This window comes from Leopardus geoffroyi, chromosome D4, assembly GCF_018350155.1.
Source record: "Leopardus geoffroyi isolate Oge1 chromosome D4, O.geoffroyi_Oge1_pat1.0, whole genome shotgun sequence".
Taxonomy (NCBI): Eukaryota; Metazoa; Chordata; class Mammalia; order Carnivora; family Felidae; genus Leopardus; species Leopardus geoffroyi.
The window spans coordinates 17,003,498-17,019,312 of record NC_059342.1 but is presented as its reverse complement, the minus strand read 5'-3'; the positions used below and the strand labels follow the sequence as shown (position 1 = coordinate 17,019,312).

At 38.0% G+C, this 15,815-nt stretch overlaps 1 protein-coding gene across 2 annotated transcripts in view; it reads left to right on the top strand.

The window, feature by feature from the left end:
* CARNMT1 (carnosine N-methyltransferase 1) overlaps positions 1-15,815 on the top strand; it is a 44,925-nt gene that overhangs the window by 15,771 nt on the left and 13,339 nt on the right. For both annotated transcript variants that reach the window (XM_045468837.1, XM_045468838.1), the window contains 3 exons: positions 11,770-11,910; positions 12,874-13,052; positions 15,281-15,394. In XM_045468837.1, coding sequence (XP_045324793.1) covers positions 11,770-11,910; positions 12,874-13,052; positions 15,281-15,394 — 434 coding nt within the window. The remainder of the gene's footprint in view (positions 1-11,769; positions 11,911-12,873; positions 13,053-15,280; positions 15,395-15,815) is intronic.

The following is a 15,815-nucleotide window of genomic DNA, read 5'->3' as shown; positions in this document are numbered from 1 at the left end:
TGTTAATACATTTTATATTCCAAGTTTTATCAACGAGGATACAGTATACTTGGGGTTTCTAATTTTTTATAGCACTGACTCTTCATGCTTTTATAGTCTTTATTATGTTTGGGTTGAAGATGATTTGTCAGAGATGAAATTGTGTGATCTTTGTGATACGTGGAAACCCCCCCCCCTTTTTTTTCCTGCATGTATTGTTTCCTTGTTGGATCTATGACTTGCAAATATTTTCTCCAACTCTATAGGTTGTCTCTGCACTTTATGATGTCCTTTGACATACAACATTTTATAATTTTGGTGAAGTCCAGTTTATCTGTTTTTTCCTTTTGGCACTAGTGCTTTTCATGTCATGTTTATGAAATCACTGCCAAATCCAGTGTCCTGAATACTTTCTTTTTGTTTTGTTTTTAAGTTTATTTATTTATTTTGAGAGAGAGAGAGAGAGAGAACGAGCAGGGGCGGGGCAGAGAGAGAAGGGGAGATAGAATCCCAAGTAGGCTCCTTCCTGTCAGCACAGAGCCTGACGCAGTGCTCCAACTCAAGAACGGAGTCGAAACCAGGAGTCAGATGCTCAGCTGATTGAGCCACCCAGGTGCCCCTCCTCAATACTTTCTTCTCAGAGTTTTATGGTTTTAATTCTTAAGTTTAGATCTTTGATCCGTTTTGAATTCATTTTGTATATGGTCTAAGGTAAGGGTCTAACTTCTTTTTTTTTTTTACATATGGATATCCAGTTTTCCCAGCACCATTTCTTAAAAGACTAGCCTTTCTGCATCGAGTTGTCTTGGTTCTGTTGTTGAAAATCAATTGACCGTGTGTGTGAGGGTTTATTTCTGGGCTCTCTATTCTCTTCTATTCTGTTGGTCTATACATTGGACCTTATGTCAATGCCATAGTATTTTAATCTCTGTAGCTTTGTAAATTTTGAAGTCAGGAAGCTTAAGTCCTTCAGTTTATTATTTTTCAAGGTAGTTTTGGCTTTTTGGGACCCCTTGCAGTTCCATATGAATTTCAGAATCAGCTTTTCCATTCTTGTGAAAAAAAAGGTGTTGGAATTTTCTTAGGGACTGTTAAACATGTAGATTGGTTTGGATAGTATTGACATCTTAATGGTGTTAAATCTTCCTATCCATGAACACGGGATGTCTTTCTATTTATTTAGATCTTCAATTTCTTTCAGCAGTGTTTTGTAGTTTTCAGTGTACAAGTCTTTTTTTTTTCCCCCCTTGGTTGGATTCCTTCCTTAAGTATTTAGTTCTTTTGGATGCTATTATTATAAATGGAATTAACTTTCTAATTTTTTTCTTTTGGATTGTTCATTGCTGGTGTATAGAAACACAGCTGATTTTTATGTGTTGATTGTGTGACCCTGCAACTTTGCTTAACTTATTAGCTCTAGGAGCTTTCTTGTGGATTCTTTGCAATTTTCTAATATACAGGTTCGTGATATCTGCAAGTAGAGATGGATTTTTACCTCTTCCTTTCCCATTTGAATAGCTCCGGCCAGAACTTCTGGTACAGCATTGAATAGCAGTGATAAAAGGGAGCATCCTTATCATGTTCCGGGTCTTTCTTTCACTGTTGAATTTGATGTTTTTAGCTGTAGGTTTTTCATAAATACCCCTTATCATTATGAGGAATTTTCTCTCTATTCCTAGCGTCCTGAGCGTTTTTATCAAGAAAAGGTATTGCATTTTATCAAATACCTCTTCTGTGCCAAGTGAAAAAATCTTCCCTCTTTCCTTTGTTCTATTAATGTTACGTTACATTGACTGATTGTCTTATATTGAACCACTCTTACATTCCTGACATAAATTTGCATTTGTTCATGGTGAACAATCCTTTTAATAGTTGTTGGGTTCAATTTGCTAATATTTTGTTGAGGATTTTTACATTTATAAAAAGGGTATTCTTGATCTGTTCTCTTTTTCTTTTGTGAAAATTCTTGTGAATTTTCTTTTCCTGTGATGTTGTTACCTGATTTTGGTATCAGGATAATGTTGGTGTCATAGAATGAGTTAGGAAGTGTTCTTTACTTTTTTGGGAGTTTGAGAGGAAACGGTGTTCATTTGTCATTAAATATTTAATGGAATTCACCTCTAAAACCATCTGGTCCATGGCTTTTCTTTATTGGGAGACATCTTTACGTCTTTGACTAGGGAATATTGAGGTGGCAATGTTGAAATATGCTTTTAATTTTTCTTTAAGATATGAAGTCTTCTTCCTCAATAACGTTTGTTTTGAAAACTAAAGGCTCAAGTTGGAATAAATAAAAATCACACAGTTGTTAAAGGCTATCTTTGTTTACTTTAATACATGCTACAGATTTTCTTATCCTACATTAGGATAACAGTCAGTTAAGCATCCAACTCTTGATTTCAGCTCAGGTCGTGATCTTGCAGTTCATGAGTTTGAGCCCTGCATCAGGCTTCATGCTGATAGTACAGATCCTGCTTGGGATTCTCTCTCTCTCTCCCTCTGTCTCTCTGCCTTTCCCACATGCATTCTCTCTCTCTCTCTCTCTCTCTCAAAATAAGTAAACTTAAAAAAGAATATGATATAATCTCTCATTTCCTTATTTTTCATAAACAAGTGTTTTCAATTTTATGAACTTTTATAAACATTGATATATTGTAGATTATATTGTAGGATGTTATACTCATAGTTTCTAGTTGGTGCTGTCAGTGTATATATTCAATGCTCTGCTCTAAAAATAATACATAATAGCTGAATAGCTTCTGTAAACATAAAATCCAGGTATTTCTCAAAATTCAAATTATTTCTGTTTTTGAAAAGTAGGTTATGAAGTGAGACTCTTTATAATTGGAATGTACCAAATTTTGGGTATTTTTGGAAAGCTAAATGCCAAATGCTTATGTCAGCATCATTTCTAGCACTTTCGACATGACTTTGTTCATACTCATTTAGTCACGATCAATGAATCATGTATATTACCATGCTGTCCAGTCAGTATAACAATGTCAGCTATCAGGCGCCTGGGTGGCTCAGTTGGTTAAGCCTCCAGCTTCGGCTCAGGTCACGATCTCATGGTTTGTGGGTTCGAGCCCCGCGTCGTGCTCTGTGCCAACAGCTTAGAGCCTGGAGCCGGCTTCAGATTCTGTATCTCCCTCTCTCTACCCCTCCCTCGCTCATGCTCTGTCTCTCTCTCTCTGTCAAAAATAAATAAAACGGTAAAAAAAAAAAAAAAAGCTTTACGATAGGGCTTGCCATTGTTAAATTTCCTGGTGAACTAATACAGAACATTATTTTGCTGTTATCTATCTACTGTTATTATTACTATTTCTACTGAAAGATAGAATATGGACTGGTGAGAAAAGGATGGATTAACTCTTAATGATTGTAACCATTTATTTTAAAATAAAATAATAATTAAATGATTTTGATTTGATAAAACATATCACAGTATTCAAAAATTTAAAAACTTAACAGGATTTAAAGTCTCTTTCCCATAACTGTTACCCAGCCACCCATTTCCCTTCCCTGAGAGTAAATAATATTATAAAAGTAGACTGGTGTATTTAAACTTTGAATGGAGTGTGCCAAAGTATCTGTCAGCCTTCTTTTTTTTTGTGCCATTCTTGGGCCTGGTGAGAACCTTTCATTATCTTTTCCTATGTCATTTGTTTTTCTTGTTTAATGTAGGTTGGTTTCCTTATAGTTGGTAAGATGAGCTGTCATAGAACCTTAAAAACATGAAGCTAATAAAACAGTGAAGTCAATATCTGTATTAAAGTCATAACTTCGCCATAAAAAAGTAAACCCCTCGTCCTTGGAAGGGACATTAATACAGCCCTTCAGGATCCAGGTTGATTCTTAGCTGAGTCCTGGTCAGCGTTGAGTCTCGGATAAATTTCCAGGCCCCTATTTATGCCACAGCAAGCACATGGGAATTTGATGTCTTCATATTTCAGGCTGGATTTGACTCAAATTTATGTCTGCTTGGGTTCTTTCTTTCTTTTTTTTTTTTTTTACATTTCATTTCAGATATTCTACTTTTATTCAGTCTAAACAAACCTAGTATTGGTCAATAGCAAATTTATCAAGGCAAAAAATTTAGTTTTAGATAACAAGTCTGGAGGGAAAAAAGCTCTTGTACTTCACTCTATACACTCACTATTGGTTTTACTCATGATTAAGTAATTATCACTCATGAAGAAAAACAATTTTACTGCCTCAAAGTAAAGACTAAAAGTACACTTCTTCCTCTTTTTCAATTAAAAAAAATTATTGTGGGGACAGCAAAGTCAAATTTGCATTTTATAGAACATAAATTACCAACAAGGTCCTGACCTAGTAATCAAAAATTAAATCTCAAAATTTAAAACCAAGAAAGAGGCTAAATTACACACATATTTTGACCAAACAAATTCTGGAACATTTCCTAAATAAAAAGTAAGCACAATTATTACATTCCAGGTTTCAGAGAAGAGGCATTAAGAATTCATGCCATAAATTTATTTACAAACATATTGAGTATGTTGAATTCAAGAGTTTGATCCATTTTTCAGAGAGACTGCACTTCTTAAAATGCTCTTTTTCACATCTGTTTAATGGATTAATTAAAACATCCTTATTTCTTTTTTTTTTTCATTTTTTTTTTTAACGTTTATTTATTTTTGAGACAGAGAGAGACAGAACTTGAACGGGGGAGGGTCAGAGAGAGAGGGAGACACAGAATCTGAAACAGGCTCTGGGCTCTGAGCTGTCAGCACGGAGCCCGACGCGGGGCTCGAACTCACGGACCGCAAGATCATGACCTGAGCTGAAGTCGGATGCTTAACCGACTAAGCCACCCAGGCACCCCAGACGTCCTTATTTCTTAAGCAGTTGGTGTCTTACTATAAAAAAAAAAGGTGCAGCAAATCCAGGTCCAAAGTACGTAGTCATCATAACAAGTAACCACCACTTGTTTTCCACTGAAAACGGCAAATTCTTCCCTGGGCCCTCCTCATAGTGGCTCCTACGGACCACAGAGGTGGTGAATCTCCGATGCTCTGTCCCAACATAGCGCTGTTGGAAGTTCTGCGAAAAGCGCAGCACCCCCAGAGATAGAAACGACAGCACCAAACCAAGTCCTCCTCTTTTCACCACCTTGTTCCCTGGTGTGTCGGGTTCTTTCTTTCTGAAATTTTAGTGGAGGCTTTTTCTAACTGAGCCATCTCTAAAAGAGAATATATTTAGATATGCATAGAATTAACTATGCCTGTGATCATTAAAATATTTTTTTCCTATGAAAACACACTTGTCATGAGTTGGTCCAGTTTGTCTCTGTTTAGAGTTTTTATTTTTATTTGTTTGCTTAGAGTTTTTAAATGCCTGAATTTACAAGCACAAGCAGCTTTGAAGCCACAGATTGACACGTGTATTGGGGTCTCTGTTCATTAAGGAAATGCTGTTTAATTGTGCCGGATGCCAACCATTTCAGTAATTACTAGCTTCTAGTCTGTTTAGGGTTTAAATAGACTTGGACTCTGCTTTAGTGAGCAGTTGCTCATTGAAATTAGCAATGTAATTTTAAAGCTTTTTCTTAAATACGAACATAAGCACAGTAACATTTCAGTTGGTGGTCTGAACTGAATGGATGGAGAGTTTTAGTTTTTCAGGTGACTATCTAATCATTTAATGATTTGAATTTAAGAATTTTATGCTATAAAGTTTATAGCTGCTAAGGAAAGAGAGTCTTGAGTCCTGAGATGAAAAAGCACAGCCATGTGAAACTGTATTCTCTTATGAATTCTGAAAACTGTCAGACTGTATATTTAGGTCCTAATTTCATTAGCCCATCCTAGTTTAGAAGAATTTGAAGTGGGATTTTGTTTGTGTGTGGGAGAAATCTATCATGTCTTTGCAGTTCACTCCGAAGAGATAACAGGTACACAATTGCCTAGTTGAATATATTTTTGTCTCATATAGTTGGGCATTAGGATGAGCTTTAAAGAAGCATTTTTTTCTACTTAGATTAAAATAAGGACTATATAATTTATGAAAGGATTCTTTTAGCTAAAAGAAACCATTTAAAACGAGAAAATAGAGGAAATGTAGACTGCCAAATAATGCAAGAGTAGAGCCTGAAAATTTAGATATACCCCTCATCCTGAAAGCCCTCTTAGGCCAAAGACAAATATTTCAGATGTCTTTCAAACAAGATCTCAAGCTCTTAAAATTCAGGATTTCAAGTGCTTACAAATCTAGAGTAATATCTCAGTGGGAAAACAATGTATACTAATAACCCAGTAGAAAAATAGTGTGAATAGACAGTACACAGAACACGAAATACAAGGAACTCCATCTCCTAAGAATATGCAAATGTGAAAAACACACTAAAATGCCATTTTTCACCTATTACAATGCAAAGTTTAAAAATTACATAACTTGGGGTGCCTGGGTGGCGCAGTCGGTTAAGCGTCCGACTTCAGCCAGGTCACGATCTCGCGGTCCGTGAATTCGAGCCCCGCGTCAGGCTCTGGGCTGATGGCTCAGAGCCTGGAACCTGTTTCCGATTCTGTGTCTCCCTCTCTCTCTGCCCCTCCCCCGTTCATGCTCTGTCTCTCTCTGTCCCAAAAATAAATAAATGTTGAAAAAAAAAAAATTACATAACTTACTGAAGACCTGAAGAAACCTATAGCTTGCTGATGGAAGAATAAATCAGTACAATCTTATGGAGGGCAACTTGGTAATATTTAACAAAATTTTAATGTTTATCTTTTGACTCTTGAAATTCAATTTTGGGGAAGCTTTCTACAGATATATTTATTCCTGAATGTGAAAGATCATCTATGCCAAGGGTATTAATTTTAACATTATACTAACAAAAGATGGGAAAGAATGGAAATGTCCTTAGTAGATTTTGATACATTATGTTACAGTCATGTAGTAGAATACTTATTCAATCATAAAACAGGTTAAGGAAGCTCTGTGTAGGAGTAGGAGAGAGGTTCCAGACGTGTAGTGTTGGGATGGCAAACTTCTTAAAGGGCCAGCTAGTAAATATTTTAGGCTTTTCTCTGTTGTTGGGGGACACAGCCACAGACCATATGTCTATGTGTATGACTGTGTTGCAATGAAGTCTTATTTACAGAAACAGGTGACTGGTCTGTGGGGCATAGAAGAACTTGGAATATAAACTATAGCAGAGGTATGAAGTGCTGAGAGCACTGGGTAGTGAGTTCAAGCTTTGCCTGGGATATTTGGGAACAACTTCGTAGATGAATGAGGTAGGTGATCATTTAAACTGAGTTTCTGTGGGTGTGTAGAAGCTCTGAAGATGAAGGTGAGGAGGAGGTGTTTTCTGGAATTGGTGAGGAGTTGTTTGATACGTGGAGTTCTGTGTTGAGTGGATGAAGAGGTAAACTGGGATCATATTTTTGAAGGGGCTAGACACTAATGGGGTTTCTGACCCATTTTCTACTTTGAATAAAAAATATTTGAATGCCTACCTCTGTTAGACCTTTAAATTTTGCCATATTTACTTCAGGGCTTTTTTTTTTTTTTTTTTTTTTAATTTGGGTGGGTTTTTTGGCATATATTTTGTAAAAGAAACATTATAGACACAGTTGAAACCGTGCCCTGCAAACCATGCTGAGTATATATTCTTATCTCTTTCCAGAGATAATAGCTAATATGAATTTGTTACTCTAGCCTTCCAACATTAATTACATGTTCATATACCTTTATAAACAATATATTTTATTGTTCTTTATATTGTAAAAGTTCAAAGAATGGTTTGTGGTGTCATTTCACAATTAGCTTTTGCTCAAAATTGTGTTTTTACTGTTTCTGTGTGTGGATCAGCCCCGGTCAATAGAAATAAAATGCAAGCTGTATGTGTTATTTTAACTTCTGTAATAGCCACATAAAAAGTCACAGGTGAAATTAATAATATACTTTAATAGCCCAGTGTATCTGAAATATTATTTCAGCATATAATCAGTATGTGAGATTATTAATGAGGTATTTTACATTCCTTTTTTATACTAGATCTTTGAAATCTGGCATCTGTTTCACACTTGCAACACCTCTCAACTTGGACTAGCCACGTTTTAAGTGTTCAGTAGTCGCAAGTGGTTAGTGGCTTTTACTGTATTGAACAGAGAACTGCTACAGTTCAAGCAGGACGGAACACTCCCAAGTGCTTGAGAGTTGCGCGCTCTCCTGACCTCCAGGGGTCATGTTGACCCAAGAGAAAGTCTTTTGTGTTTTGGAACTTGCTAATCCTGCAGCCGCAGCACAGAAATCATTCTGTGTGCAATAAAGGAAACCTCTCTCAAGAAGAGCAATTACTGCTGCTGATGGTTGGAGCACGGAGCGCGGGACAGGCACGATGCACGGCCTCTGTAGACACGCAGGGGCCCCTGCCCTGTCCTTACAGGAGTACGCTCTTCATTCTTGCTTGTCTGGGGTAAACTGCTGAAACTTTTCCTGCTCTTCTCAGGGGTGCCACATTGGTAGCAAACATACTGCTTCTCCATAGTCGGACCTTAGTAAGTAGGTAGACCTGTTAGCTTACATTTCTTTGCGAAGAATCTCCAGCAGCATCATTTGATTATTGAGCCACATGTAATATGCCTCTATGCCTGGTTTTCTAAGTTTTAGTCAAGGTTAAAGTCACCTCACCCCAAAGTCTATATGTAGACTTCTAGTTCTCTTACTTTCCGCAGAAATATCTTCATTGAAATGCTGTAGAGTTGACCTGGAGTCCTAGTGGAAACTGCCTTTTAGCATGTTTTAGTTTCATACACATTAAATTAGAGACACTTTCCATTATGCTGTTAGTATCCCTCATATAATAACCCAATGAAAAACAAATCTAGCTAAGGACAAAAATTTAGGGAAAAATTCTCACCATGTCATTCATTCATTGCTTGATTTTTGACTGTTTTTTCAATTCTGTGGCATTTATTTTAATGTGTCTTTTATATACCCACGGAAATATATATTATATAATAGATCTATCATGATCTCTGCTCTTAGTCTGGGACCTTGATACAGTCTGCATTGCACAGCTTGATAGCTTTTTAGTAGTTTTATATGGCACTTTCTGCCACAAGGTGGGGGTAGAGAGTTCTATAGGCCTTTTTAGGTAAGGAGAATTTGGTCATAAAGTTTAGCTTTCCCATAAGTTAACAAAATAATTGTCCGGCACCATTGTTAACACAACTGCCCCTTAGGGTTAGCAGGATTTCTAATTTCTTCATGGTAATATTTTACTCAGCCCATCAGCCATTCAGAAATTATTAGTGATTATTTTTTATAACAGTTTACTCTATGAATTTACTTCCATATCATTTACTTTTTGTTGCATTACTTTGCTTTTTTTTTTTTTTTTAATCTAAGGTGAGAACGGTCACTTGGGAAAAATTCATGTTTTGATTGGGCAAATAGGAACTGAGAAAAATAAAGAGGTAATTCTGGGAGAGTAAGGGTTTTGGTGGATCTGATAGGGAGCGGAAATGAGAGAGGCAGGCCTGGGTGAGGTGTCACAGTGGCATGTCCTTTAAACAAAGGGTAGCGCAGAGTTCTATGGCTTGTAGTTTTACAAATTCTGATACTAAAAATATGTATATGCTTGTTAGATACTGGTGCAGGTAGGTCTACACCAAGCGAGAGGACGTTACCCATTCTCTTCATTAGAAATGTAATCAGGGGCGCCTGGGTCAGTCAGTTGAGCATCGAACTTTGGCTCAGGTCACGATCTCATGGTCTGTGAGTTCGAGCCCCGCGTCGGGCTCTGTGCTGACAACTTGGAGCCTGGAGCCTGCGTCGGATTCTGTGTCTCCCTCTCTCTCTGGCGCTCCACCATTCGTGCTCTCTCTCTGTCTCAAAAATAAATAAACATTAAAAAAAGAAAAAAAGAAACGTAATCAGAGGCACCCGGCTGGCTCAGTCAGAAGAACGTCTGACTCTTGATCTTGGGGTTGTAAGTTCGAGCCCCACATTGGATGTACAGATTACTTAAAAGTTAAAAAAAAAATTAAAGTTTAATCTGTAAAGTCAATTAAAAATTAAAGTGTTGGGGTGCCTGGGAGGGTCAGTTAGTTGAGCGTCTGATTCTTGATTTCAGTTCAGGTCACAATCCCAGGACCATGGGATTGAGCTGCACATTAGGCTCCGTGCTGAGCATGGAGCCTGCTTGGGTCAGTCTCTCTCTCTCTCTCTCTCTCTCTCTCTCTGTCTGTCTTTCTCTCTCTCTCTCTCCCTCCCTCTGCCCTTGTCTCCCACTTGCATTCTCTATCTCTCTAAAAACAAAACAAAAAAAGAAAAAATATTAAAGTGTTCACACATAGAGACATTGTGTGTAATCTGAAATAAGAAAGCATTTTATTTTAGTGAAAACTGTTCTATGACCACTTGGCATCAGTTTGCTCATATCAAATATTAAAGAATGTCTATATCAGAATAAGCCTACTTGTCAGAAATGATTTTTAACAAATCTTGGTTGTGCCTTATTGTATATATAAAATTGAACAGTGAAACTAAAGAGACTTTGTTAAGGTTTTTATGCAAATACATATGTAATATGTTTCAGACTGGATGACCGTGGACAAATTCCCACATTACTATATTTATAGACTGAATTGTCAGAAGCCCCATGGTTCTGTTTGTTTCTTCTTCATTTCAGAATGGGAAATGCTGAGGTTACCATATGGGCCACTAGTGAAAAGACCTGTTGCTATTTGGTGGCACACACCAAACTTAAAGACCATGTGGTATAAAGATTTAAAAAAGAGTTCTACATGGGAGTAGATTTGGAAATTGGATTTGTTTTTTTTATGAAATTTTTTAATGTTCATTTATTTTTGAGAGAGACTGAGCATGAGCGGCGTAGGGGCAGAGAGAAGAGGGAGACACAGAATCCGAAGCGGGCTCCAGGCTCTGAGATGCTTAACCCCCTGAGCCACCCTGGCGCCCCTGGATTTGATTTATGAGCTAAATTTGGAGAATGCAGATAATAATGAAATTCCTTCTTAATTGACGTGATGGCAGCTGATTTCTATAAGAATGCCATTTTAGTTCCCCTAGAGTTCTATTTGACTGGAATTTCTGAGAAAGTCCCTTGCTTTGCTAAGGCTGTTAGCCATTTGAAAGTGGATGGTGGGTCTTAGGGTGAAGAGAAGTTGTGACTGTAGTGTGATGCTAATCGGTGGAGAGCCAGTGGTTTGGTGTGACCTGCTTGCCACTATCTGTGCTCAGTTAGGAGGCGCTTCCTCACTTTGCCCATGAGGACACACTCCCTCCAGGTTCTTGTGCCGGCAAAATCCGTAGACTCTTACAGATACACCTAACACGTTAAAATCTACATACATTTTATCTTAGTCACACAAACCATTGTATTTGCTACAGACTTTAGAAATAATGTTTTGTTTTACTGTTCCATGATAAAATAATTTTGTTCAGTCTTTGTGTGTATCGGGATCCCTTCCCTGGGGATAATTTGTCTTCTTGAGGTAGTTGTTGTTCAAGTGACAGCTACTTGGGAATATGAGTGTCTTTGTAAGTTTAGATATAAGGTGACTCCTTTTTTTCCTGAAAAATATTTAGAGCATGAAACCTTCATCCGATATCTGCACATGTGATAATTCCTCATACTCTTATTTTTCATTTATGTTTAGAAGTACTTCTCAATTTTAAGAAGTCAGAGTCTTGAGTGAACTTACTGAATATCTAAGTTTTTAGTTAATGTGGATTTTGTCTTTTTTTTTTTTTTTTTTCCTTTGAGGGGTTGGACATAATTGCCTTATTTCATTTCAGGGATCCTTCTAAAGTAAATATTCTGGTACCTGGTGCTGGACTAGGAAGACTGGCCTGGGAGATAGCTATGCTAGGTTATGCTTGTCAAGGAAATGAATGGAGTTTTTTTATGCTCTTTTCTTCCAACTTTGTACTCAACAGGTATTTAATTTACTTTTTGCTAGAAATAGTAATTTCTCAGAATCAGATTGACTTACCTATTTTTGAGCAATTCTGAATTTGAAGATAAATACATAGTGTTTGATTACATGTGTCATAATTGTTTCTTATATTAACATCAAGTTGCTTATACAAAATACCACTTTTAATCAGTTCCTAGTTAGCAGAATGTTGAAACAGGATGGATAAGTGACTTTTTAGAAAATGATGAGATATCCCACAAAACAGAAATGCTTCCTGTGCAGAATTGCAAGACTGTATGTATGATCCGGGAAGGAGTGTTTTCTCTCTGTTCCCTAAACTTCTCCACCCATTGGTTTCTTTAATGGAATCAGAGTTCGGTGTAGCAGTCGTAACTTCTTCCCTCAATCAGATTCTTATAAAGTGGCCAAGTATGCTCCTATGACTGAGTTGGAAACGTCTCTCAGAATTTCTGTGGCCTCTTTTAGAAAATAGTGGAAAAGGTTGTTATTTTTAAAGCCAGAAGAGGTGCATTGGGAAAAAAGAACTAGCTGCCTTGTTTAAATTAAATACAATGTTTTCTTGGTGGCAGTATGAGTTAGGGAGGGGTGAGAAGGTTAAAAGGAGACAATTAGAATAGTTGAGTAGCAAACGAAACCCATACCACTTTTTTGAGAAAATAGTGGACTGTGTTTTTACTTGAGTCTGAAGTTTGGAAATACATTTTTTAAAATGTGAGTGAACGACACATTTATATTTCTGAATTTACTTTAATTTTTTTCCTGTCTTTTAATTCATGATTGGTTGCTCATCTACATGTGTATGTGCATTTTCAGATAATTGGGGAGAGGTATAGTGGTAGCACTTTTAAGTATTAATGAGTTTTATAAGTAAACCTTCAATCAGATTATATTTTAGTGTTTAAAGTAGATTTTTTTGGTGAAGTTTTTAGTTAACACTGAATTTTATGCTCCTATTTTGCAGATGTTCTGAAGTTAATAAATATAAGCTTTATCCTTGGATTCATCAGTTTAGCAATAACCGGAGGTCAGCGGATCAGATTCGACCCATCTTTTTCCCTGATGTTGATCCCCACAGTCTTCCTCCCGGTTCTAACTTTTCGATGACAGCAGGAGATTTTCAGGAGATTTACTCAGAATGCAGTAAGTCCAAAACAAGCATTTAAACGGTCTTGTCCTTTGTTCTAAATTTAATGAGCCAATTTTATACTAAGGCAAAGTTTTGGTCATTCACTCTGATAGTAGAATGTAAGGTATACTTCAGTGACAATTTAGGATATTCAAAGACATATGTAAGATAATGATGGGAAATATAAAGAAGGGTAAGATTCCACAATTCAGAAAGGTAGACTCTGTTGGGTCTATTAATATAAGATGACATGTAAACAAATTTCAGTGAGTAATGAGTACAGTAAAGCTAAAAGTAGATGAGTGTGGGAAAGAAGCTCTTTGTAGAGAGAAGGCTATGACGTCAAGACTAGGGAGAGAGGGGTAGTACAAAGAGATGAATGAATAAGGTCATCGGAGATGGTGACACAGCCTGACTGGAACGAAAAGAGAGGTTGGTTTGGGAGTTTAATGGCGGATGTGGCTAGAAAAGTAGGTTGGTTCCAGATTGTGGAAGACCTTTATAATCAGGTTATGAAGTTTGGACTTCACCTGGGCAAACTGTCGAAGTTTGAGCCAGCATTAGAGAAGAGGAGACGGTAATGGAGAGAGGGGCAAGGGGAAGTGGATTGGCAGTAAAAGCAAGAGGAAAAGTAGAATGCTGAGAGGTCAGTAAGGTCATTAATTCAACAGGTACTTTTCTGAGCACCTGCTAAGTCCCAGGTGTGTTGTAGGCGTTGGAAAGAGAGCAGTGTGTACAGGGGTTTCTATTCTGATAGGGAGTGAGGGGCAGTGACATGAACATTGTGAGGAAGAATACTAAGGCAGGGTGACAAGGGTATAGAGTGGCGGGGGAGGGGCTGCTGTTCATCGAGTTCTCAGGGAAGTCCTTTCCAAGCCAAACTTTAAAAAAATGTCGAGCAGAGAACCTCGAAAAAGTGAAGAGGCAAGCCATTAGATACTTGGGGGGGAATGTTGCAGAGAGAAAGAATGGCGAGAGAAGGAGGATTCGCGGTGGGGAGGGTGCTTGTTCTGCTCAAGGAAGAGCGAGAGGCCACTTGGGCTGGGGTGTAGTGGGCAGTGGGCACCGCGGTGGGAGGCCAGGTTGGGGAGGGTTTGATTGTCCTCAGAGAGGTGGGAAGCCATTAGGGGGATTGAGGTAGGTTTTTGTTTCTTTTTCCCTGAACTCTGACATTGGGAAAACCTGTACTTTGAAGGTGGAAAGAGTGAGATGGAAGATGTTGGGTGCTGGGGAGAGAGAGCGAGGGCTCAGAATAGAGCTGAAATAATGGGAAACATCAGTTAGGTGAGTCCAGGGGACATTGTTCTGCAGCAGGATTTGGGAGAGCAGATGGTGACACAAGCCTCCTCGGTTGGATGCGTGCCTTTGTCGTGCCAGCATTTGTACAGAGGCCTGCTTTAGTTCAGCCTCTGTCCTTGTCCTGGGCCACAGCCTCCAAGGACACTGCTGTCCAGGGGGTTCACTTGGCTACCTGGCCCCCCTTTTACACCGGCCAGTATCCGGAGCACTGGCGGGTAGTTTGAGTATTTTGATGCCATTCATTTCTTACTTGGCAACAAGTGCCTACAGTCTTTCTGAAACTTGCCAGAATTGATGGTTAACATTGGCTTAAATCACAGTTTAAAGTTCAAATAACTATTTATCTTAATTGATTTGAAATGAAGGGTAGACATTGAGTAGATTATAAACAAAACTCTTACGAGTACCTTTTGGTAAAGATACTAGTAATACAGGCTATCGAAAATGGTTTCCAAGCTGATCATCAAATTCTTTCTTTTTTTAAAAAAACTTTTTAAATGTTTATTTATTTTTGAGAGACAGAGAGAGAGAGAGAGCGAGCATGAGCAGGGTAGGGGCAGAGAGAGAGAGAGGGAGAGGGGCACAGAATCCGAAGCAGGCTCCAGGCTCCAAGCTGCCAGCACAGAGCCCGATGCGGGGCTCAAATCTGAGAACTGCGAGATCATGACCTAAGCTGAAGTCAGACGCTTAACTGACTGAGCCACCCAGGCACCCCGACTATCAAATTCTTAATAAAAACTTTTATGAATTGCAAAGTATCTCATAAATGATTGTTTGGTTACCGTAACTACACAGTTGATTGGAAGAGTTTAGCTTCTGTATTCCTCCAGTTAAATTAAATATTCATAGTCTCTTAAGACATAGCTGGTACATTTATGGAATTAATTAAAAGAAAAGGCAGAATAACATAATTAAATGTAGTAACTTGGTTTTCCTTCACTAGATACCTGGGACTGCATTGCTACCTGTTTCTTCATAGACACAGCTCACAATGTAATCGATTATATTGACACAATATGGAAAATACTCAAGCCAGGTGGAATTTGGATAAATCTAGGTAAGTTCCTCAGTATTTATTAGAATCTCATACAGTTATCTGAGTACTTAGAGCAATTCTCTGTTTGGTCATTTCACAGTAACCAATGTTCACAAAGGTTATAGTTAGTTAAGTTGTACAGTATCCTTTAGATACTATCCTAGTCAGTCATGCAGTTCCTCTGAAAGCAGTGGAAACCCCACAAGTTGTGTATTCTCCTAGGTCATTCTCACAGCAGTCCTTGTTTCAAAGAGTACAGTTTTACCCTGATAATCCTTCTCTCATCATCCCCACCCTCCCCTCCAGTGACAGCAATCTGTCAAGAAGGAAGTGCTCTTTTTTTCTGTCAAATGAAACATTTGAAAGAAAGTCCTTAAACCGCCCCCCCCCCCCAACTTTCTCCGAGGTACAAATACATAGTGGGAAAAGAGTAGATATGGTG